General features: G+C 43.4%; 1 protein-coding gene across 2 annotated transcripts in view; it reads left to right on the forward strand.

Annotated features, from left to right (window-relative positions):
* Positions 1 to 3,623: 3,623 nt before the first annotated feature.
* LOC124721814 (mitogen-activated protein kinase kinase kinase 1-like) overlaps positions 3,624 to 26,729 on the forward strand; it is a 178,522-nt gene continuing 155,416 nt past the window's right edge. For both annotated transcript variants that reach the window (XM_047246935.1, XM_047246934.1), the window contains exons 1-2: positions 3,624 to 3,819; positions 10,084 to 10,211. In XM_047246935.1, the coding sequence (XP_047102891.1) occupies positions 10,095 to 10,211 (117 nt within the window). In that variant the 5' untranslated portion in view covers positions 3,624 to 3,819; positions 10,084 to 10,094. The remainder of the gene's footprint in view (positions 3,820 to 10,083; positions 10,212 to 26,729) is intronic.

Raw genomic sequence — 26,729 nt, forward strand, 5'->3', positions numbered from 1 at the left:
GAATGTATAATATGTATGCAATTTGGCACTTTCTTATTCATCATGTAAACACACAATGCTTATGAATTCTAATAAAAAGTATTAGACTTCAAAATAAAAAAACAAAAAAAATCTCTCACGAAAAATTAGATGACTTCTTATAAATGAAAACAGTTCTAGATTAGACAGATAGGCATTATTTCTAGTATCTCATTAAAGTTTTCACAATTCTGAAACCTCATAAATAGCCTGGTTGTGCCATAATGTAAGATGCTATTACACATGGTGATTCATTTTTGAATCATACAATTGAAGTCTCACCGTTTTTGTAATTTACTTGTAACATATTTGTTATTGTTTGTGGATAAAAATGTATATATAATAGTCCTTACCTTCAGTTAAAACAATGAGTATTGATGACTCAAACACTCTGCATTCAACACTATGATCGTATACTGTCAACACTCAAGATAACACTGCACAGAAGACTGACACTGTGAGGATTGCCAATAATGAAAGCAACAATTGAAACTGGTACCATTCAACAATGCATCATTGTCATCATAAAATAGTAAATGGTGCAGAACGGTTCCATCTGCAATCGCCAACCCCATTCTCTTACATTTATGAGACCGATTCCTGAGAATAATATCTACAGGTTGAATCTGTGATGATGTTACAAACTTTAAGGGTGATAGAAAAGGTTAAATGTATTAATTTAAGGTAAAGGACCTGGTCTGGAAACAGCTGACTCAAAAGTTATAAGTGAAAAGCATTCTGATACCTCTGACAGTGAAGTATGTGTATGGGTACTGTTGCTGCTAAGACTGTATGATAGGCAACTTTCAGAGGCAGTAGTATGGACCAAATCAAGAAAGAAAGTCGAATAAACATGGGCTCTAAAATGCTATGAGCACTTGTTCATCTTTGATCTTCAATTTTCCCTGGAATTGTATCATTTGCCTTTTCTAAACCTATAAAAACAATTCCAGTGCTTTTTATTGTTCCATACATTTTTCCAAAATCTGCCATAATGTGAAAATATGGTGTATATGTCATCTGCCAGCTGTGAAAAACCACATTGTTCTCCTTGGATCCTAAAATAAGTTTCCACTATGTTTTTGTTATATTCTTTAAAATTCTTATTAATGAGTTTCTAAGACAGATTCCTTGATAGTTCAAACAAATTTGTGATCTCCTTCTGAAATATACTAGTAATATAACCTAGCTTCATTTCCTTAGGTATTATGTTTGCATGTAATATTTTGTTGATTAACTGCGTCATTAATTTCACAACTTTGTTACCACCATGTTTCAAAAACACCAGATTAATAACACCTGGTCCAAGTGATTCACCATTCTTATGTGTTCTTAATACTCTTTTTTGTTTTAATATTCCTCCCATTCTTTTTGTTATCAACTGTAGATTGGCTTTGCGTTCCGTCTCTTGTCAAGTTCCTTTTACTGCTGACCACACTTCTTTTGCTCTCCAAAATCCCAGGTTACTATTGACATTTGCATATGTTCTTTCCCATTCTTCATTCTTTGCTATCCTTATAGTTTTCAACTTCATTCTTTTTTTTCCTTATATATTGTCCTTGTTTCTTCCGATTAATCATTCAGCCTCTGAATGAATGAATTCCTTTTTTCTTACATTACTATCTCTATCTCTTCTGACCATTACTCTGCTTTCTGCTTATGGTGTACTAATACTAATAATACTAAGCAACTACTTGCTCAAATTATCATTTCATCCTCCATGATTCTTCTACCAAATAGTAGCATTTCCACCAAGGATCTGCTGCAGCCTCACTTTTAGGGTATCTGGCTCCATATTAAGCATATTTTTGCCAATTAATTTTTTGTATATTTTCATTCCAATGTGCTATGCAATCTGTGCATACAATTTTAATTAGTGTGTGGGAAGCATACAATTGTCTTGGTTTCTCATGTTGCATATATGTGGCTAAAATGATTCTCCTGAAACAATTTTTATCGGCAGTGTAAGAACATTAAAATTTTGTAAATGCATAGGAAGAGAACAGTTAGGATTTGTAATTTCTGAAGTAATGGCTGACAAGATTTTTTTTATCTGTGCCATACATATGTATCTGACAACTTTCTTCAGCAATCTCTGTGTTCGAGATATGCTGTTAAGACTTTCCCAGAAAACTATACTATACCTAGTGACAGGTTCCAACTATGACACGCTATTTTTGTGTGCCCACATTAATAGCATTTGCTAGTTCTTACATTGCAAATACAAAACTCTTAAATTTATATTAAGTAATATTCATATTCTGGCTTAACTTCTTGTTCCCATTTAGTCCAAGGAATCTGATTGTTTCAACAAGTTGGTTGTTATGCTGAATTTTAAGTTCCACACATTTCGGATGTTTGGTTTTCAAGATACGATATAGGATTTTACAATGTCCTTTTGTTGTTTACATTTCTGATGTACCACAGTGAGTTTATTCAAACAAAATTCTTTTGTGTGCAATATTTGATTGGTGTGGAACTCTAAAGCAGCCTGTTTGAGTGAGGTATTTAGCCCAAAAATGCTTATACTTCTGACACTTATAGTCACAAGTATTTTACCACTGGTGATGGGACCTCTCTTATGTTTTCAGTTCCCCCTCGTACCTCCACCTTGCAGTTGCCATTGTACATAATTAGTACCTACTAAATGCTTCAGCTATACAGCTTATGAACAATGGCAGAGCATAACTTTTTCATCCTATAATTCTTTTGAATTTACAAGACAGATCGGAGCAACGGAAACTTGGGACGAGCCAACTGCTGTCACATTAACAATGTCAGCGATAGACATATGTTATGTAGAAATCGGTTCTTTATTATGCTACTTCTGGGAAATGGCAGGGGCTAGAAATAACACTGTGACAAATGCGTGGGTTTACAGCAGCGAGCCGAGGAAAGGGCTCCTGCTCGTAGGCGGAAGATACGAACACAAGGGGTAGAAGAACTCTCGTACCTCTCCCGGTTAGTTCTTAGACCGCATTTCTTTTTTTGTTTTCTGTTTTTTTCTGACAGTTTTTGCTCCCTCTTTCTGCCTGCGTCCATGGCTAGAGCCTATCTCGCCACCCCCTGGGACGGCCCTGCTTTTTTATCTTTCCGCTTCATAATGACATAAAATACTAAAAAAATCCAAATATCAGCTTCACCGATGCTTGACGATATTGTTTAGCACGTAAGTAGGCCTAAATGGTTTATAGAAGGAAGAAATCAACAAACAGCCGTCGTGTTTCGTGGGACCAATTGCATTTCCCCTTTTTGAAGATTCGATTGTGTACCTCGGTTAAATCATAATGAAAAAAATTCGAAGTTTGAGAATTCAGGGTGTTACACAACGGCTCCTTTTTTCCTGTCCGTGCACTGTAATTCAGTGACTGAAACTGAATACTAAGGCAAGAAAATGACATTTATAGTACTTCGTGCCTCCCTCCATGCGTTATACGGTTGTTTGCACATTATGTATATAAATACATAGTCTGCCTGAATAATACTTCTGTATGAGTAAAAAGCAAGTTTATTTTTTGTTGACCTCGAGAAATGTGTCCCTCAAAAAAGCCAACTCCATTCCTCTTGTACAGAGGGCACTGAAAGCTACTCTCGTGTAGGACGCTTCAAACATGGCGCCATAATACTAGTTCCCGCCCCGTATACGAGTGTTCGTGTTTGCAAACAGTGCTGATTGCTTGATTTGTTGTAGTATTGCTTAGTGCATAGTGTGTCGTTGTCTTCTGTTGTCCGGTGCTGATGACTCTTGCCTGTCAGTGGCATTTGTTGCGGGAGATATGGCTTTTCGTGGACGTAAATAAGGTATGTTGTTTTGATAATGCTACATATTAGTCTTTTGACAACACTTCGACGCTGGATAAACAGAAAATGGTTTAGTGTTAAGGTAAGGAACATTTTGCACCATTCGTATTTCGATACCTGTAGATGGTGTTTACCTGACCGCCCAACAGCTAATGTGTTCACGGTCAAAATATGTGGCAATGGACAAGACATCGTAAACAACAGTAGACATATGTGTCTGTGAATTAATTGTTTGAAATACTTATAAAATATGTTTTTTATGGCTACTATACCGTTATCCACGATGCTAGAAAGTACCTAAATTTGTGACGTGTTTCTAAAACACAGGAATAGCTTGCATACTGCACTAGTAACTATTCAAATAAAATACACACGCTTCATTACCGTCACCTTGAAATTTATTTGATTATCTTGTAAGTTGTTGTGACTACGCTACAGGAATTTTGTTTGCAACAGTGACCATGCCATTGGGAACAACTTTATGTCCTCTGACGAGCTTTAATCATGGACACTGGTTGACTTTCAGTATAGCACCTAAGATGTCTTTAATTGTAATCTATTATTTAGCTGTGTAATCTGCAACAAATTCTCACATGTAATGTGATTCAAGGTTTTGATATGTACTTCAGCAGAGGCTGCATAAACAAAAAATTCGTATTGCCTCACAGTATAATGTGTGATTTTATTTATCATGGAAATCATAAATGTCTCTTACCAAAGAGAAGGAATCCAGAATTAACACTTCCCATTCATTTCCATGAAAAGCAACACTACAAGATACCTAACAACATTTTAATCTGAGTGAAAAAAGAAGAAGAAACTGCTGCTTAGACCTAGTTGTCACTTTGCCAGTGTCTGATTAGTGAGAGCATGATTCTTGAAACCTGTAGCTGTGTACTAACATTGCTTTATTCAGTGTTTTATGCTGAATAAATAATAAATATAGGGCCTAACATACTTTTATTTCTAGGCTGTATCTTCTGTAATGAGGAAGAACCTGTGTGTGTTCATGATAATCGAATTCACCCATCGTTGACTTCAGACAGAAGTCTGGTTTGTATGCTGGCCACTTAAGATTGACCAGTATACTACACAGTTTCCATATCAATATGACACAATTTTGTTTTGAGTTTGCTCTAAAAACTTTCTCTCAATCTTTAATAGCACCACGACTCATTTTTCACAGCTGGGGGGTTTGGACAGTTTCAAGGAGACTTTGAAAGATACAATTTTATCTTTCCCAAAAGACAACCCACGTAACTTGAACAATGACTGGGTTCTGAACTTTGCTTTGATGGTGAAACGACAATGTACAAAATAATTAACTGTGATTTTGACAGTAACTCGTAGTTGGTACACGACAAACTGCCATCAGTGATGAAGTTACATAAAAACAATAGGAAAAGGATAGATTACTTCCCACCACATGGAGGAGGGGCTGATTTGCAGACAGGCATAATGAAAAGATGCTAAACCATTAAGCTTCCATAAAAAAAGGTCCTTCATTCAAAATAGAAAACACACAGACACACACAGTGTTACTGTCTCCGGCTGATGGCAGACTGCACCTGTGTCTGAATCGTGCTGCTATCTGTGAAGGGTGGTAGGATTACATAAAAGTTTTATTGGTACAGTCAAGTGGGCAAAAAGATAGGGTCCTAGACAGTTATGTCACATGCAGCCCTAGGAAACAAGCAAGAAAGAAATTACTAAAGAATGATGTGATTTTCAGGTGTGATCAGATTCCACAAAGATAAAAAAAAACCTGTTTTAAAGGGAAAAATGGATAATGAAGACAGTTTCAGGCTAATTCCACCCCCTCCCCCCCCCCCCCCCCCCCCCCTCCCGTCGGGGGGTTTCAAATATTTCTGAGAAGGCTATGTATCAGGGAATACTATAGTAACACACCTTGGGCTTAAATAACGATTTGAAGGCAGTAGTTTTATTCTTTGGTCTAAAGAAAGCAGTTGATTGATTGGGTCATGTGCTACGTTTTTGTGTACACTGTAACATTGTAGAATTGCAGAAAAGCTAGTAATGCTTCATTTTATAACCAGCAAATCAGAAACAGAAGTTTGTTCTCAAGTGTTACCAAACTTCAAACAGATTTGAATCTGCACCTGCACTAGCTTTATCAATAATATTTTTCAAAGTCTGTATTTCGAAGGAAAATTGATGGGTGTTAAGTGAAGTATCTTGTCTTGCATGCTCCAACGCCATCTCCTCAAATTATACCATGTAGACAATTGTTTGTTAAGACCTTTGGCAAGTTCTCTGTCACTTGAACAACCCAGTTTCTTGCAAGTCTCAATCAGCAGCACTAACTCTCTTCTATTTGGATGGCAGTTGTTCCGTAACTTTTTCCTGTATGTGTGTTTAGCTTTCTCCAGTATGCATCCTGCTCCACTATATATTAGGCACATGTTCTGTAACAAGTAATATATCGCGCTTGACAACCAGCCATAAATTGTAAACTGTGTTGAAATTCACAGTGGACTGGAAAAAATCATAGACAATTGTGTATTGTTTTTCTATGTAGTGCCACCAGTCTCAGAGTGGCAGGCATTTGTTGTAGAAGAGTTCTTGTAGAATGTAAATACTTTGGATTAAACTAAAGGAGATCATTCACCGAAGCGCAGGGCACATATAAGAAGGAAAACAGGCTAGCTTTCAGACTTATCCTTTGGCGAGCTAGAGTGTACACACACACACACACACACACACACACACACACACACACACACACACGTGTACATAGATACTCTACAAGCCACCATACAGTGCATGGCGGAGGGTACCTGTACCAGTACTTGTCATTTCCATTCCTGTTCCACATGAAAATAGAGCGAGGGAAAAGATAACTATATGTCTGTGTATGAGGCCTAATTTCTTATATCTTCGTGGTCCTTACGTGCAAATTATGTTGGCGGCAGTAGAGTTGTTCAGAAGTCAGCTTCAGATGCCGGTTTTGTAAATTTTGCCACACATGCCTGTGCTCCTACATGGTGCTGGCTAGACTGACAGTGCCAATGCTGTTTTGTGGCGGGTAGGCTGGTTGTGGTGGGGTTAGTGTTAGATGTGATGGGTAAATGGAGATGAGGTGGGAGGTAAGGAGAGGGACTGGGGGTGGATGGCCAGCAGTTCGGAGGGAGGCCAGTTTGACATCTACGAATGCGGAGCGGGGGGTGGCAGGTATAGTTGTAATGACAGTGGGAAGCAGTGCACGCTGAAAGCTACATGGGGACATGAATTGTGAGGGGGTGACAGCATGGAGGAGGGGGAAACTATTGGGTGGAGGGTGTGGGAACAGTGGTTGCCTGAAATTGAGACCAGGATGACTATGGGTGTGGAGGATGTGTTGTAAGGATAACCCCCATCTGCATAACTCAAGAGAAGCAGGTGGTAGAGGGCAGGTTCCATATGGCTCAGGTTGTGAAGTACCCATGGAAACTGAGCATGTTGTGCTTAGCTACATTTTGTGCCACTGGGTGGTCAATTTTATTCTTGACAACAGTTTGTTGGTGGCCATATATCCTGGTGCACTGTTAGTTGGTAGTCATGCTGATATAAAAGGTTGTGCAGTGTTTGCAGCAGAGTTGGTATATGACATGGCTGCTTTCACATGTGGCCCAGCCTCTGTGGGGTAAGACAAGCCTGTGAAGGGACTGGCGTAGGAGGTTGTGGGTGGGTGGATTGGGCAGGTCTTGTACCTTGGTCTGCCACAAGGATATGATCTGTGCACCATGACGAATGGCCACTGCCATACTGTTGTCAAGAACGAAGTTGACCACTTGGTGACACAACATGTAGTTGAGTACAACATGCTCAATTTCAGTGGCTGTTTCACAACCGGAGCCATCTGCATCCTTCCCTACACCAATGTCTTCTCTGAACTATGCAGATGGGAGTTATCCTTACAATACATCCTCCGATTCTGTAATCATCGTGGCCCCAGTCTCAGGTAACCCACTCCATTGTGTCACCCACTCCCAATTCATCTCCCCACATAACCTTCAGCACATCCCACTTTCCAATGGCCGTTTCAGCCATACCTGCCACCCCTTCCTCCTGCATTCCTAGGTGGAAAACTGGCCTCCCTCCAAACTGCTAGCCATAAACTCCATCTCTCTCCTTACCTCCCACCTTCCTCTCCCTGTACTCACCCCACAAGACACTAACCCTGCCACAGCCAGCCCATCTGCCACAAAATAGCACTGGTAATGTCAGTCAGATTGCGTGCGTGTTTGACAGTCATGTGTCTTACTCACATAGCTCATTCAAGACATTATATCCCCTGCAGTATTAATTCCTGATCATTGGTACATTTTCTCAAAATACCCTCTTTATTATCCTCTATCATTTATACAAGTTTGATCCAAAATCAAAAGTTAACTGCCCAACAAAATAACACCATCAGAATGATTGCTTGTTGTATTAAATGAACACTTTCAAAATGACAACCAGTACTAAGCCACATTCCACCCTCTCAACAGCAACACATAAATGCCCCCTCACTGACAAGTACTGAAAGATAATGGATAGTAAAAATCTCTCAGTCCATCAATATATTGATGGTTCAAAAAAGAGCTGACCGTGCTCTAGATGACCACCATCAATAACAGCTAGGATCAACGTGGAAGAGGAGTTCAATCTTACTGATACATGGTCTCAAGAATGGAGTGGACAACAAAATAATAATATGCTGTGTATCGTGCAAAAACCACAGGGATTTGACTTTACATGCAAAACGTGGTCAGTGCTTAACAGAATTAGAATCCATCTTGGCAAATGTGCATATTTTTTACCCAAATGAGATAAGCAACCATCCCCACTTTGTGATTACCACAGACCGTCAGACACATCACAGAAGAATGCCCCACAAGATCACACAATGGTAGACCAGGAGACTTCCTGCTGGTGACTACTATGTATTCTTTTTCTTAAATGTGTCAAAAAGCATACAATAAATAAAAAGGGTAGTCTCAATGATCAGTGGTTACAGTTTGTGAACTTTGTTCTGGCTGGTTGTCTCACATCTCAAAATTATAACTCTGTTATCCTGGTATGTATACCTCCTCATGAGATTTGTGGTTAATAATATAGACATTCTAGAGGAACTGTGTGGCTTGGCAGTTCAGTGTCCCATCCTCCATTGTTCAATCCCCTGTTGCTCCAAATTTTTCTGCTCTCAGTTATCGCTTCATTCAACCCAGCCAATAACTTTTTAATGTGAAAAATTCCAAATGTCAGTGTGGCGTGGAGTTCATATCAAACTTGACATCTTCCTATAACTTGCTGGAAGGAGGCAATGACATACCAACTCAAATAGCTCAGTGCCTTGCAAACCAGTACTACATTAAAATCAATCATTGTCCTGATGATAATTGTACCTTACTTTTAACAGAGAGACTGCAGCATGTACTCAGTGAAATCTTGACAGAAAATTGGTTTGGGCTGAGATAACACTTCCTTAACTATTGAACATAAATGTATGAACTATTCTGTAAGTTCCATTTCTAATAATGTTCCTACAGACCTAAAAAAAAAGGTCATATAAACCCCAGACTTTAAATAACTTAAGGAGTAAAGGTAACAACTTACTGAAAATTTGAGGCACTGAGTCAGTAAGCATATAAACGAGACTGAAGACGTAGGCTCTTCAAAGCTGTAGAGCATGTGCGAGTGTCTTTTATTGAATACAACGCACATAAACAGTTTACTTAAATAAAAGTCCAGTGCACAGTACAAAGTCCAGACATAGTCATCAGTGACCAGCAACTGAGAATCCAGTCCATGCAGAAACCCTAAGCAAGTCCTTTGACCTAGCAATAGTTGTTGGAGTAGTGGCCATATCATAGTTGTTGAACATCAGTAATGCAAACACACAAATCTGCTGGAGATCACTACAGGTATGCAGAATAGGGCATCCTCCAGTGATGTGATCCGGCAAACCATGTCTCTGAAATTGCTGTGGGGGTCACTGATGGATATAGCAGAATCCATATACAGTATTCCAGAATTGTCACATGTGTTTTGATTTTGAACATAATGAAATAGGAAAAGTTTCTTTTTTAGCATTACCTGTGCAAATTTAACTACAAAAAGTCAGAAAAAACCTATCCCCCCCCCCCCCCCCCCCCACTCAGCCCCTCACACATACACAACATAGCTGTATGTTTACAATTTTATGACTATAGTCTTGTTACCAAGTGTGAAATTTTAAGTCATTTGTGAGTGTTTATTAGACATATTGTTTTGATGCAGGTTACCCAGTGATGGCAGAGCTGATGCAGGGTCTGAGAGCAGGTGACTCGAGTGGAGCTAATCAGCTGGATCATTACCGAGCACAACTTCGTAGAAATGCTGCATTGGAAGAAGTGCGTGGTCCAGTTGTAAGTTAACATCTATTTCCTACCTCTTTTTTTTTACATCTTGCTGTTATTTGTAATTAATGTTAACTGAATTTTTTCCTCACTATGATAATATTGTTGCATCTCTAATGATCCATTACGATCCAGCATAATTTGTGTCTTAAATCTCAATACCATTTTACATGAAACTTATCTTTCCAACCCCATGTCTCTTCATGAATGAACCTATATAAAATGATATGAACTGTGGTATTTATTGCATAGGTTTAATTTAAATGTTTGTTACCACCAATAATTTTTTTCAATGGCAATTCCATTTTTCACCCTGGCTGGTATAAAATCATTGTTATTGTATGCTACGTTCAACTGATTTTGGCTGTCAGCCATTTGGATGCCATCCCTTACCTCTTGTTCCCTGTGTTTTAATCTGCAGCCACTTAAGTTTCCACATACAATTTAGAATGGAGTGCCATTTGCAAGAGCAGGTTTATCAAAAAAGACTAACACTTCACACTGAAAGCACATATGGAGCTGAACTGATTGCATCAGTGGTACGTCTGCCGATGGCAGCACAAAAAGTATCCAGATAACAATGACTGAAGTTTGTTTATCAGAGAGTAACACATTGCGTACCAGCTGCTGCGCTGCGGTTATTGTTGCAGTTCCTGGCAATTTTTGTAAGATGCGTGCGAAGTGAGTGCATCTTCCTTATGTGCACGTTGCTGCACTTACCGATGTCTGATGCTGATGAAACGTGGCAGACATTTTTGTATGATGTTCTAATATTCTTGAAAGGGTAATATCTTTGGAACCACATGCCATTGTGTAACGGTACTTCATAAAACTGGCAGTAGTACCTTGTTTCACTTCTTTTACAATGCACAGACTCTGCAACATTGGGCTGGTTATTTCTTTTTTTCATTTCCCACAGTAGCCGAATAGTATATTCTTTTGTGTTCCCTGACAATCAACCAGGTGGATCTTTAGCAGTGCTCTTTTGGTAGGTTGGAGGGCTTCAGTTTCCTCCACAGTTGCTGTGCCAACTTGTTGATCACTTGCTCAGGCTCCTGCAACTTCTTTTAGGAACAATAACGTATCTGTTTTTAAATAAAATTTGGGTTTCTGTACACTTTGTATGCACTAAACAAAGCACAATTTGTTAGAAACAATTTCTTTTTCCATTTATTGGTTTCCCACGTTATCTCACGATACGAAAGACATTAATCAGCTCTGTCCATGCCTTTCATAAATTTACTGTACATCACAATACATTTTGGTTTCTGTATGATTTCCCAAGGTCGTGTTCTTTTTCCCTGTCGTAAGCATGGATGCATCGTGGATTGTTGTTATCATTCTCAACTCCCTTTTATCTTTTCATACCTGCAGTGAAATGTCACATTGTCTTTGAAATGTAGTGTCAATGTTCTTTAGAAATTTGGCTTCTGTTTGTAGACCCTGACGGAGACCTCTGCTGATTCCTATCATATCACAAACTCTTTGTTTTCCTTTCTTGAAGTATTTTGGCAATAGCTGTGCTGTTACAATAATAGTCTTGATAAACATGCTGCCACATGCCAAGGTGAGATGAAAGTGCAGGGATAATAGTGTCTCAAAGCTTTTTCCTTCCCCAGTGTATATTTCAAGGTTGGAGATATATCCACTTAACCTTTCGCAAGCAACAGAAACAAACTGTTGTGACTCGCCGATCTTTCAAAGTGCCGCTGCACAGTTATGCGCGTCCTCTACATGCGGCGCTGTCTGCCAGCCATGCAGCAACAGCACCACCTAAGCGGCCAGCCAGACAGCGGCCGCTAGACTCGGACTCAGTTATGATTTGACTGTTGAAGTGTACACACGTCTTACTCTGTTTACTTGATCTGTATGTATTGCGTCTTCCTTGAAATATATTTGTTCAACTTGAAGTTATAACAACTGGCAACGAGGATGGGATTTTTCTCTTCCATTGTTGACCCACATGTTTCCATGGCTACTTAAGAGCAACTATTGCGAGGTCTCATAGAACAGCAAACGCTTCTCACAAATGCGATTCGTGATTTCGTCACGGCATCAGATGCGGGGCGTCTCTCGTCGTTGTCTCTACCTCCTTTTGCTCCTTACGACGAGACGGCGGAAGACTGGTCTGATTACGAAAAACGTCTTCGACAGCACTTCTTGGCATTTCATCTCGCGGACAAACAAACATGTAAGTCTCTGTTCCTTTCATGGATTTCACCTCAAATGTATCGGTTGTTGTCGCAATTGGCTCCATTGAAAGATCCTGCGTCTTTGTCCTTTGCTGAAATGTGCTCACTTGTGTCCGTCTATTTTCAAAAGCAAACGCATGTGGTAGCCTTTCGTGTTGCCTTTTATCATTGTCAAAAACAACCGAATCAATCCTATTGCGCTTGGGCTGCTGAACTCGCCGATTCCATGGTATGGGATGCTATTATCCAATCGGCGCCCAACAAAGAAGTTAGGCAACATGCCCTTCAGTTGGCAAATCCGACTCTAGATGAAGTGCTATCCATCGCTCAGTCTTTTGAAATTTCTCGCGCCGCTGGAGCGCAAATAGAGGCATGGGGCGATGTCGGGGAAATACAACCTCTGTGCGATGTTGACGAAGTGTGTGGTGTGTCCCCGCCGGCCGAAGTGGCTGCAGTATGCTCCCAAGCGCAGCCTCGGCCTAACCGTAAACAAACCTCTAAGAAACTGCAGCAAAACCCACGGCAACTTCTTTCTTGTCCGCCGTGTTTTACAAAACATTCACGAGAAGATTGTCCACAACTTTGGGCCATGTGTGTCAAATGCAAAAACAAAAGGTCATGTGTCATCTGTTTGCAAATCCGACCGCATACATGATTTTCATGAACATGACGCTGATTCTGATTCTGTGTTGTCTGTCAATTGTACTTCTTCCCTTTCAGGGAAATGATTCCTCACTGTCCAAATACTTGGTCGAGATGTTCGCATGTGGGTGGATACTGGTTCTGCTGCCACTATCATCAGTTCTCAGACGTATCTTCCGTTGGGTTCTCCAACCCTATCACCTGTCACTAGGCAATTACAGACTTACAATAAACAGAAGATTTCTCTCTTGGGACAATTTGATGCTGAGGTATCTTACAAATCCGTCGTTCGCACTGTTCCCATATTTGTGGTCGACCATAGTAACTCGGATAATCTTTTTGGTTTCAATGCCTTTCGCATTTTTGGGTTCTCCATAGGTGATTCTGTCAGTATCGTCTCTGATGCTATTCCTTATGCTCAATTGGATTCCTTGTCGACGACTTTTTCATCCCTTTTTTCTCCTGGGTTAGGCCGTGCAAACGACTTTGAAGCTCACATCACGCTCAAACCCACTGCTCGGCCTAAGTTTTTTCGGGCTCGGCCGATTCCTGTGGCCCTTCATGATCAGGTCAAATGGGAGCTGGATCATCTCACTGCTTCAGGGGTCTTGCTTCCTGTCGCTTCCAGTGAGTGGTCCTCTCCTGTCATTGTCAGTGCTAAGCCAAACCGTGATATTCGTCTCTGTGACGATTTCAAAGCCACTGTAAATGCTCATTGCCTTATCGACACTTACCCTACGCCTCGACCTGAAGAATTGTTCACTAAACTTGCTGGAGGCCAGTTATTTTCTAAACTTGACCTGTCAGAAGCTTATCATCATCTTCCTCTCGACGCTGCTTCCCGGGAGTTTCTTGTCCTTAACATGCCTTTCGGCCTCTATCTATACCAGTGATTGCCATTCGGGGTTGCCAGCGCCCCTGTTCTCTTTCAGCGATTCTTGGAACAATTATTGCTCACTGTCCCTGGGTGTATAAATTACCAGGACGACATTGTTGGCACTGGCTCCACCACTGACGAACATCTTCAAAATCTCCGCACACTTTTTCATGTCTTACAGACTGCTGGTCTTATGTGTAATCTTCAGAAATCAAAATTTTTTCAGGCGTCTATCATGCACTTGGGGTTTCAACTCTCTTGGGATGGTATTCCTCCGCTTCAGCAAACTGTCGCTGCGATCGATGCCCTTTCTTGCCCTACATCTGTTAAGGAACTGCAGGCCTTCTTGGGGAAAATAGCATACTATCACAAGTTTTTATTGTCTGTTGCTTCGGTGTCTCAGCCATTGCATCGCCTGTTGCATAAAAACGTGCCTTTCCATAGGTCCACGTCATGCGATACGGCTTTCCAGAAATTGAAGACTATGCTGAAACAGGCCCCGTGCCTGGCTACTTATCGACCTGGCCAACATCTTGTGCTTGCCACAGACACCTCTCAGTTGGGGGTTGGTGCAGTCCTTGCGCACCGTTTTTCTGATGGTTCTGAACAACCCGTTGCTTATGCCTCCAAAACGCTCACGGATGCCCAACAAAAGTATTCTCAAATTGATAAAGAAGCTTTGGCCATTATTTATGCTCTTCATAAGTTTGGTGTTTTTCTCTATGGATCCAAATTTCATTTTCTTACGGATCACAAACCACTTGTTTCCTTGTTTCATCCATCAACGTCACTTCCCGACAAAGCTGCACACCGCCTCCAGCATTGGGCTCTTTACTTGTCTCGTTACAATTATGAGATTCATTTCCGGCCGACGGCTCAACATACTAATGCTGATGCACTGTCTTGCCTTCCCATGGGTTAGTATCATTTTTGGCCTTATAAAGTTATATGATCATGTGTATGGTAAGCATTTCACATCATTCACCAACCATAAACCTTTGCTTCCTCCAAAATTCTGACCAAAACTGCATGCCACCTTTAGCAGTGGGTCCCGTCTTTGTCAAGTTATACTTATGATATCCAGTATCGCTCTACCACACAATATGCATGTTTTTATCTCCTTTTCTACCTACCCCTGGGCCAGGACCTGGTGTTCGACAAAGATTCTGAAGTATGTTTTCAGCTGGACATCGCTGCAAAGAAGCCATGGCCAACCTTCTGCTGGATACCAAGCTCATCACACTATAGAGGACACAACCCACAGCATCATCGTCCATCTGGTAGGCCACAGTTGGCTGCCAGATTGCAAACATGTCCAGTAGCTGGACGTCCACGCCTGTTGGCACCATCAAGTGAGCTCTCAACCCTGAATGCCGTGCTACTGCTCCAAGGGGAAAGCAGCCACAACCAGGTGGTCATCTGTGAATCTCTCAAGTAGTGCGTTTTGTCGCTTCGGCACATCAGGCACTGGGACATGGTGCTCACTAACTGTATGACCCTCTACCATGTCTCCTGGCGTGGCATGGACAGTGCCATTATTCAAATTATATCTTCTCACACCACCTGCCAGTGCAAGCAGGCTGCCCTTCCATGAAGTTTCTCCCCTTGGCCAGAGACTTACGGTCCTTGGTCCTGGCTTCATTTGGATTCCGTGTGATATTTCTTAGGCATCACTTGGTTCATTGCAATAGATGCAGGCAGTGGATTCCCCTATGTTTCCCGCATATCTCCCACATAAACTTGTTACACTATTCAAACCTTGTCTCGCATTTTTTCCACTGAAGGACTTCCCAACACCATTGTCACAGACAATAGCTTCTACTGTGCATCTGCAGAATTCTCCACTTTCTGTGACAAAATTGGCATCACCCTTGTTCACACAGCACCTTTCCACCCTGCCTCAAAAGGACTAATAGAACATTCTGTATGCACTTTTAAAACCCAAATGTCTAAATTACACCGTCATAATCCTCTGGATGAGGCTCTCACTCTTTCTTTGATCTCATTGGTCCCAACTTTCTATCCTTCACCCCACAGTTCTCAACCCCCCCCCCCCCCCTTCCCAACACCCTACTCGGTGGTCTAGCGGCCACAATTTTTCAATTAAAGACCCAGCGTGGGCCCTTGTTTTTACTAAAGGATGTCAAAATTGGTTTCCCACCATAATTTCCAAATTACTAGACAGGGCCTATTTTTGATCACGTCTTGCAAGAAACAACAGGTCCATGTGGCCCGCAGCCTCTAGTGATGCTCAGATCACCTCCAAATCGACATGGTTCGCCTCCCAATGGACAGTCGGAGCATAGCTGCCTGTCTTCTGGGATTGTCCCCTGTGTGTTAGGCACCTTGTAGCACTGATCTGATGTTGACAGCTTGAATGATGACACTGGAGGTGTTAAGCCTCAGTACAGCAACCCCGCCCCCCTTCACCCCCAATTCAGAATGCCACACTGTGCTGCCAATGATGTCAATCAATTACGACCGCATTGTGGTCGTCGTCCTGAGAAACTACAACTTTCTTTTGTTCCAAAGATGAAGTCACCTGCCGTCTCCACCCATACACCACCAGGCTATCTCATCCGCAGCTGGTGGGCAGCTCATTGGAGGGGCATTCAACAACTTCACATGCCACATCAGAACCAACACCAATGGATGTGCCCATCACCCACCAAACCTTGGAATATGCCTAATCCAAGGATAATGAGATGATCTTCTCCAATCTACTCCCCAGTGCGGGGAGGGCAGAGGGAGGAGGGATTGAGATTTAAAGCCTGCAGTGTCAGCTACCAACATCAAATCATTGCATAGCAGATGCCTAGCACATAGGGAAAATTTTTCCAGAAGACAGCCATGCTCCAACCATCCACCAGGAAGCGACCCAAGCATTGCTAGAGGCCATGGGCCACATGGACCTGTTCTCTTCCACAAGACATGTGATCAGAAATATGCCCAGTTGTATCCTAGTATTGAGTGGTATTAGGGCAGCATTTGGGCCCGACCAGACCATTTCTCTCTGAGTGTGTTTTCCTTGGTTGGGTGCCAATTCTGCACAGATTCCATCAATCAGGATTCTCACTAGAAAGTCATCTTCACGAAGTCATTGCCATTCTCATCTGACTTTGTGACTCCAGGAGCTGCCAGCTATGGCTTTCCGAGCATTCATAGCCCCCTCGCTGAAGAAGATGAGGAGTCTGTCATCATGGCAGACTTATGAATTCATTCCTGTTTGACTCTAAAATGGCTACATGCTGGGCTTAGACAATTTTGCTCACTATGGGACTTTGGCTCTGATAAAGTGTGTGTTTAATGAACGCAGACTCAGTGACGATCTAACCACTCAGCCACCAGAAGCACTATTGTTCTATTTCAAGAAGTGACTTATTTTATGGTTTGTTTCACTACACCTCAGAGTAGACATGCTATTAACACATTGCGTACAGCTCATGTAGATTTACGTGCTTCCACATCCAACTGTTGTGGATGCATCATGTAAATGTATGTTTTTCATTCTGCGTGTGTTTTCTGAGACCTGTTGTTCATGCTAGCAACTATATCAATTTAATAAAATGTTTATACATGAATTGGAGGGTTCAGAGCAGTGAACATGAATATGAACTTATTTTCGTCTTTCATTTTACTGGCAACAATCAGTACCACAAAATAGTCAGTACTGCAGTTGTTGCCTTGTGTGGTATGGCGCAAAAACAGTTTATGGAATGCGAGATTCTTACTGAACTGTCTGCGGACAATTTTTCTGATGTTCCAAGTGAGTCAGATGATGTTATTGATAGCGGTCGTGGAAGTGAAGAAGAAAACAAGACGGTTATAATCAAACAAAATGAGATACTTGTTAACATTTTTGATGACGAAGTTCTGACAGTGAAAGTTGTTTAAAGAAGGATGAGACCATTATTTTGTAAATATTTAGAGGAATTCCAGGAGTAAGAACCCTTCCCAGTGAGATCAATATCATTATAAGCACTGTGAAATTAGTTCTAGGTGATGAATTGTTCTATCAGATGTCGACACAATCAAACTTGAGTTACCAGAAAAACAAAAACCATTATAAAGAATCACCCAAGTCTCCCAAATTTACAAATATTAGTGCTGTTGAACTGAAAAATTTTTTGGGTGCGATTATCTTGATAGAGAAAATAAAAAAGATTATCTACAGGACTACTGGTCAACAGATTCTCTAATCGAGACACTGATTTTTGGCAAGCTAATGAGTAGACATCGATTTGAGCTGATATGGAAATCACGGCATTTCAGTATCAGTTCCTCACAGAGCGGCCAGGAAAACAGTCTCTACAAAACTGAACCTGTGTTAAAGTGCATCCTAGATGAATTTTTGACTGTATACAAACCAGAACAGGAGCTTTCTCTTGACGAAGGAATGATATCATGGAGAGGTCGGCTTTGTTTCCGGACATATAATCCTGGAAAACTTGTCAGATATGGTTTATGTTACAACTTCAAGTTGAACAAATATATTTCAAGGAAGACGCAATACATGAAAGTCACAGATAAAGTAAACAGAGTAAGACGTGTGTGCACTTTAACAGTCAAATCATAACTGAGTTCGAGTCTAGCAGCTGCTGGCTGGCTGGCCACTTAGGTGGCACTGCTGCTGCATGGCTGGCAGACAGCGCCACATGTAGAGGACGCGCGTAACTGCGTGGCGGCATTTTGAAAGATCGGCGAGTCACAACACTTTTCCCCCCTTTGAAGTTTTTGCACAGGTCTTGATGGAGGTGGCCTGTAGATTGCTAACATTCAAACGTGTTGTTTGACTGGCCATAAAGTCTCGAGGAGGAGGCTTTCCGTAAGGACGGACGTGTCCCCGATGATAACGGGTCAAGATGACAGGAGACGTATGGGTCGAATTTGCTGGGGCCCTGTGCACCAATCTGCCCATTGCGGCAAGTCCGGTTGTTATAACAGGAGACATGGGCGATGTGTCCATGTCCATAGGAGAAGGAGGTGAATAGAGATGCTCCGACAGATGATGGTCATCTGGTTCCTGCATGAGCACGTCTCTTGGTGGCGTCAGTTCTTGTGCTGGCACCGATATGATGGTGAGAGGACTGTGTTGTGAGTAATGAGAGATTCCAGTATACCGAGGGCCAGGTAGAGCCGAAGGTGGTGTAGTGGCATCCAGAACAGGCATTGCCGGCACACGAGGCCGAAGCTGGTCCGAATGATGCACTGCAACACCCGTGTGTGTTTGGATTTCATACAGGCGTTGTCTACGGTGTCGTAAAATGTGGCCAGGACTCCATTTTGGCCACCTGCCATATCCCCATACCCATACAAGGTCGTCGGCGGTGAACCGGCCAAGCAAAGGCACCCGCGGCCGTTAGGTGGAAGGCCGCAGAAGATGAAGTAGCGTGCGGGGCTGTCGGCCATGTAAGAGCTCAGCCGGGCTGTGGTCGCCCATGGGGGTGAAACGGTAAGAAGTCATAAATTGGAGAAGCGCATCATTAGCAGAAGAAGAAGTCAGGAGTTTCCTCATCTGAGCCTTAAATGTGCAGACCAGTTGCTCAGCCTCACCGTTTGACTGTGGATGGAATGGAGGGGCCGTGATGTGCGTGACGCCGTGACGGGTACAAAAATCCGCAAAATTGGAAGACACAAATTGCGGACCATTATTAGTAACAAGAGTAGAGGGAAGGCCTTCCAAATAGAAAATGCGAGCTAGAGCATTGATGGTTGCTGCGGTGGTAGGCAATGTGCAACGGACAATGAAAGGAAAGTTAGAGTAGGCGTCAATAATGAGAAGCCAATAAGTACCTAAAAAAGGTCCCGCAAAGTCAGCATGAATACGCTCCCAGGCTTCTCAGGCACAAGGGGCGGAGAAGGTTTCGTCTCAAGTCTATGAAAGCTTTGCACATGCCAGAGTCCATTGCCAATGGGCCTTTTCCACAGTAGATGCTATAATGGTTTGGCAATAGTGGCTGCATGGGCAATAAACTTTCAATAGTAATTTAATTGTCTCAATACTGATTTCAACTAGCTAGTATTTGTAGGAGCCAGAAGTTTGTATATTGTATCGATGCACTGAGGCACAGGGCCAATGCTGGAAGCACTAAAAATGTGTTAGAGATATTCAACTTGATGAACAAAGAAATTGCACTTGTCCTTGTTACAATTTAGACTGGTGTGTTGGAGGCCGTGAACAGAGCGTGCACATTGTTGGTCAGGTCCCTTGTGTCTTTGCCTGTGAAAAGAATGTTGTGTAAGTAATTTGCCATTTTCGGTATATCTAAAGTGAGATGTTCCAGATATTGTTAAAATATCACCAGAGTGCTAGCTATACCAGTGGAAAGTCTGTTGTACTGAAACAACCCGAAGGGAATGTTGGTGGCTAAGATACGTTGGGTTTCTTCGTCCAATGGCAGCTGGAGGTATGCGTCCCTCAGGTCATATTTTGCAACCACTTTTCTGTCAGCTAGATGGACCATGATGTCGTCTACCTTAAGTATTGAGTACACACAATTAGAATAACAATAACTGACTGGGCATTTATGGCCATCTTGAAATCTCCACAAATGGTTTTTCAACAGTGACAGGGGTCATGGACCATGGGATCTTGGGGACTGGAGACTGGAGGGAGGCTGCCCTCATCTTGCCAGCCACTGTAATTCCTCTAAAGCTTATCCCTGAACTCAATAAGAACATTTCTAGCTTTAAAAATCTGTGGCATTGCCAATGGAAGGAGGGCCACATGAGCTTCTAAGTCTCTTAACACCCAAAGAGGGTTGTGAAGATATGGAGCTGATTTTATTTTATTTATTTATTTATTTTGCCCCACGGGAAGGGGGTTGGGGGTGAACTAATTTTTAGGTAAGAGTTTGTACCCAGGGAGTTGATTGTGGGGCCAGAGTCTTGAATTTGTAGTCCAAGTGCATTAAGAAGGTCCATGTGTAAGAGACTGACAGTTCTTGGGGCATCTACCACCAAACTGCTCACCATAATGTTGTACAATTGCTACCTTTTTAAGTTATCCATTGATTTTTATAAGGTTATTGCAATAACTTCACATTGAGGTACCAGAGGGTTAGAGGGGAGGGAACCCAATGCTATAATATGATACCCAGTCAAATGGTTGCGGCCGACCCCTAATCTGTCTGAAAGGAGATGGGTCCAATTTTGACAGTTAATGAGAGACTTTCTGTAGTGTGTGGGAACACTGATTGAACATGTGCTGTATCTGGGTACAGTTCATCCGTGTTGTCTGCGCCCATGTCTGAGGGGTCCATGCGGGCACAGCATCTTCAAATCTGACTGACACACTTTGGCCCCATTTTCGTATTTCCCACAAGAGGTGCACTTTGTTCACTTCAAGGGAATTGTTGTTGTTGATGACTGATAAAACACTGACTGCAGCAAGGAAAGTATTGGAAACGGCACTGGAATGCTGTGTCTTTGCCTGAACTGCTCTAATTGGGCTGGGTCCTGAACTGAGTTTGAGAACGACTCAATGTCCAAGTTGCAAACATTTGTGAGGGGTACTGTAGGATAGCTGAGAAACAAAGATGTTGTTCAAATGTCCTGATGATGGGAAGACAAGTTTCTGTTGTGATGCGCCGATCATTCAAAGTGCGTCCGCGCAGTTATGCGCGTCCTCTACATGTGGCGCTGTCTGCCAGAAATGCAGCAGTCGCACCACCTAAGCGGCCAGCCAGCCAGCGTCCGCTAGACTTGGACTCAGTGCAGATTTGACCATTACTGTCTACACATGCCTTACGTGGTCTACTCGCACTGTGACTTACATGTATTGTGCCGTCTTTTGAAATGTAAGTGTTCAACTTGACGTTATAACAAATGGCGACGTGGTAGTGGATTTTCCCTTTTCATCATTGACCCACAAGTTTCCATGGCTACTTTAGAGCAACTATTGCAAGATCTCATTGAACAGCAAACGCTTCTCACGTCGGCGATTCGTGATTTCGTCGCGGCATCCAATGCGGGGCGTTTCTCGTCGTTGTCTATACCTCCTTTTCCTCCTTACGACGAGACGGCGGAAGACTGGTCTGATTACGAAAAACGTCTTCGACAGCACTTCTTGGCATTTCATGTCACGGATGAACAAACATGTAAGTCTCTGTTCCTTTCATTGATTTCGCCTCAAACCGAATCAATCCTATCGCGCTTGGGCTGCTGAACTTCACGGCCTCAGTAGAAAGTGTCAATTTGTTACTGAAGTTCACAAAGAATCCTACGCCGATTCCATGATACGGGATGCTATTATCCAGTTGGCGCCCGACAAAGAAGTGAGGCAACGTGCCCTTCAGTTGGCAAATCTGACTCTCAATGAAGTTCTATCCATCGCGCAGTCTTTTGAAGTTTCTCGCGCCACTGGGGCGCAAATAGAGGTGTGGGGTGACGTCGGGGAAATACAACCTCTGTGTGCTGTTGACGAAGCGTGTGGCGTGTCCCCACTGGCCGACGTGGCCGCAGTACGCTCCCGAGTGCAACCTCGGCCTAACCGTAAACAAACCTCTAAGAAACTGCAGCAAAACCTCCGGCAACTTCCTTCATGTCCGCGGTGTTTTACGAAACATTAACGGGACGATTGTCCCCAATGTTGGGTCGCGTGTCACAACTGCAAAATGAAGGGTCATGTGTCATCCGTTCGCAAATCCGACCACATACATGATGTTCATGAACATGACGCTGATTCTGATTCTGTGTTGTCTGTCAATTGTACTTCTTCCCTTTCAGGGAAGTTATTCCTCACGGTCCAAATACTTGGTCGAGATGTTCGCATGCAGGTAGGTGGATACTGGTTCTGCCACCACTATCATCAATTCTCAGACGTATCTTCAGTTGGGTTCTCCAACCCTATTACCTGTCACTAGGCAATTAAGGACTTACAATAAACAGAAGATTTCTCTCTTGGGACAATTTGATGCTGAGGTATCTTACAAATCCGTCGTTCGCACTGTTCCCATATTTGTGGTCGACCATAGTAACTCGGATAATCTTTTTGGTTTCGATGCCTTTCGGTTTTTTGGGTTCTCCATAATGACTCTGTCAATATCGTCTCTGATGTTATTCCTTATGCTCAATTGGATCCCTTGTCGACGACATTTTCGTCCCTTTTTTCTCCCAGGTTAGGCCGTGCAAACAATTTTGAAGCTCACATCACGCTCACACCCACCACTCGGCCTAAGTTTTTTCGGGCTTGGCCGATTCCTGTGGCCCTTCGTGATCAGGTCAAATGGGAGCTGGATCATCTCACTGCTTCAGGGGTCTTGCTTCCTGTCACTTCCAGTGAGTAGTCCTCTCCTGTCGTTGTCAGTGCTAAGCCAAACCGTGATATTCGTCTCTGTGACGATTTCAAAGCCACTGTAAATGCTCAATGCCTTATCGACACTTACCCTATGCCTCGACCTGAAGAATTGTTCACTAAACTTGCTGGAGGCCAGTATTTTTCTAAAATTGACCTGTCAGAAGCTTATCATCAGCTTCCTCTCGATGCTGCTTCCCGGCAGTTTCTTGTCCTTAACACGCATTTCGGCCTTTATCAGTACCATCGATTGCCATTCGGGGTTGCTAGAGCCCCTGCTCTCTTTCAGCGTTTCTTGGAACAATTATTGCTCACAGTCCCTGGGTGTATCAATTACATGGACGCCATTGTTGTCACTGGCTCCGCCACTGAAGAACATCTTCAGAATCTCCGCACACTTTTTCATGTCTTACAAACTGCCGGTCTTAAGTATAATCTTCAGAAATCAAAATTTTTTCAGGCATCTATCACATACTTGGGGTTCCAACTCTCTCAGTATGGTATTTGTCCGCTTCAGCAAACAGTCGCCACGATCGATGCCCTTCCTCGCTGTACATCTGTTAAGGAACTACAGGCCTTCCTAGGGGAAAATAGCATATTATCACAGATTTTTACCATCTGCAAGTTCGGTGTCTCAGCCGTTGCATCGCCTGTTGCATAAAAACGTGCCTTTTCACTGGTCCGTGTCATGTGATGCGGCTTTTCAGAAATTGAAGACTATGCTGAAACAGGCCCCGTGCCTGGCTACTTATCGACCTGGCCAACATCCCCTTCTTGCCATGGACACCTCTCAATATGGGATTGGTGCAGTCCTTGCACACCATTTCTCTGACGGTTCTGAACAACCCATTCCTTACGCCTCCAAAATGCTCATGGATGCCCAACGAAAATATTCTCAAATTGAAAAAGAAGCTTTGGCCATTATTTATGCTCTTCATAAGTTTGGTGTTTTTCTTTATGGATCCAAATTTCATCTTGTTATGGACCACAAACCTCTTGTTTCCTTGTTTCATCCATCAACGTCACTTCTCGACAAGGCTGCATACCGCCTCCAGCGTAGGGCTCTTTACTTGTCTCGTTTCAATTATGAGATTCATTTCCGGCCGACGGTTCAAATTGCAAATGCTGATGCACTGTCTCACCTTCCCATGGGTCCTTATCTGGCATTCGATAGGGATGAACGTTTGTGTTTCCACCTGGATGTTGCCGAGCAGTGGGTTGTGGACGGATTCCCCATCACCGGGGACTGTCTGGCGGCTGCTACGGGCTCTGACCCTACCCTCTCCCGGGTTTTACGCTGTATTCAGAAGGGTTGGCCAGATCGTCCGTCCGCTAAGACTACTGATCTGTTGCAGAACTACTACGCTTTGCGTACCGCCTCACTGCTAGGGATGGTGTTATCCTCCTTTCCACCGAAAATGCATCGCCGCATGTTGTGGTACCTGCGTCTTGGCGTGTTTTGATCTTGCGCCTCCTTCACCAAGGGCACTGGGGTGTCTCTCGGACAAAATCTCTGGCGCGCCGTCTGCGGCCCTTGTGCGTCACAGGCCACCGCCCCGAAGGCATCTTTGTCACCGTGGCCTTCGCCTGAGAAGCCCTGGGAGCGCATTCATGCTGACTTTGCGGGACCTTTTTTAGGTACTTATTGGCTACTCGTTATTGACGCCTACTCTAACTTTCGTTTCATTGTCCGTTGCACGTCGCCTACCACTGCGGCAACCACCAATGCTCTCGCCTGCATTTTTCTTTGGAAGGCCTTCCCTCTACTCTTGTTACAGATAATAGTCTGCAATTTGCCTCTTCAGACTGCGGATTTTTGTGCTTGTCATGGTGTCATGCATGTTGCGGCCTCTCCGTTCCATCCGCAATCTAACGGTGAGGCTGAACGACTGGTCCGCACGTTTAAGGCTCAGATGAGGAAACTCCTGACTTCTTCTGCTGATGATGCGCTTCTCCAATTTATGGCTTCTTACCGTTTCACCCCCATGGGCGACCACAGCCCGGCTGAGCTCTTACATGGCCGACAGCCCCGCACGCTACTTCATCTTCTGTGGCCTTCCACCTCACGGCTGTGGGTGCCTTCGCTTGGCCAGTTCAGCGCCGGCGACCTTGTATGGGTAGAGGGATATGGCAGGCGGCCAAAATGGAGTCCTGGCCGCATCTTACGACACCGTGGCCGATGCCTGTGTGAAATCCAGATGGACACGGGTGTTGCAGTGCGTCATTCGGACCAGCTTTGGCCTCGGGAGCAGGCAACACCTGTTCTGGATGCCCCTACACCGCCTTCGGCTCTACCTGACACTCAGGATCTTGGCATCTCTCATTACTCACAACGTAGCCCTCTCATCGTTGTCTCGGTGCCAGCACAAGAACGGACGCCACCAGGAGACGTACCCATGCATGAACCAGATGACCATCATCTGTCGGAGCAACTCTACTTGCCTCCTTCTCCTACGGACGCCAACACATTGCCCATGTCTCCTGTTATATCAACTGGACTTGCCGCAACAGGCAGGTTGGTGCACGGGGCCCCAGCAGATTCGACCCCTACGTCTCCTGTCACCTTGACCCGTTATCATCAGGGACACTTTCGTCCGTACGGGAAGCCTCCTCCTCGAGAATTCACGTCCAGTCAAACAACGCCTATGGACGTTAGCCATCTACAGGCCACCTCCATCAAGACCAGTGAAAAAATTTCAAGGGGGGGAAAAGTGTTGTGACGCGCCAATCATTCAAATTGCCGCCGCACAATTACGCGCGTCCTCTACATGTGGCGCTGTCTGCCAGCCATGCAGCAGCCATGCCACCTAAGTGGCCAGCCGGCCAGTGTCCGCTAGACTTGGACTCGGTGCAGATTTGACTGTTACTGTGTACACATGCTTTACGTGGTCTACTCACTCTGTGACTTACATGTATTGTGTTGTCTTTTGAATTATAAGTGTTCAACTTGACATTGTAACAGTTTCTAGAGATGGGTTTTTGAGTTTCAAGAGATCAGATCCAAGACAGTCACCTGGATTGTGCTCTAAAATCATATCTCTAACCAGGGAAGCAGCATGCGATTGCTTGCACTTGGGGTTACTGCACTGAAAATGGCAGTTGGCGAGGTAAACCTTGTAGTTGAGCAATCTGTTATCTGTGCGACAATTCTTGGAGTTTTTCAGCTAAAATACTTGCGGTGGGCCACCATCACATGCACTTGAGAGTCAAAGTATTTGAGTACATTGGTCTTCAACTTATCATAAGGAAGAGCATTGGGCTCCAGTTCTGGATTTAGTTGTTGTAATAGGCAATAAATGTCCAGGCCTATGTATGCCAAAAAGAAAGCATGCCACTGCTCTTAGCCTGAGATGCTGTGAGCCTGGAAATGCTGCTCCGTGCACGCAGTGTAATTTGCCCACGGTTAGTCTTCCTGCCAAGGGAGGAGATTTCCAGAAAAGATGTCGAGATGGCTGCCAGACACTAAATCAGGAGTTTGTGGTTGCGCCGAATCTGCTGGAGGAGCATCAACATCCAGGAAG

The sequence above is a fragment of the Schistocerca piceifrons genome, chromosome X (assembly GCF_021461385.2).
Source record: "Schistocerca piceifrons isolate TAMUIC-IGC-003096 chromosome X, iqSchPice1.1, whole genome shotgun sequence".
NCBI classification, from domain to species: domain Eukaryota; kingdom Metazoa; phylum Arthropoda; class Insecta; order Orthoptera; family Acrididae; genus Schistocerca; species Schistocerca piceifrons.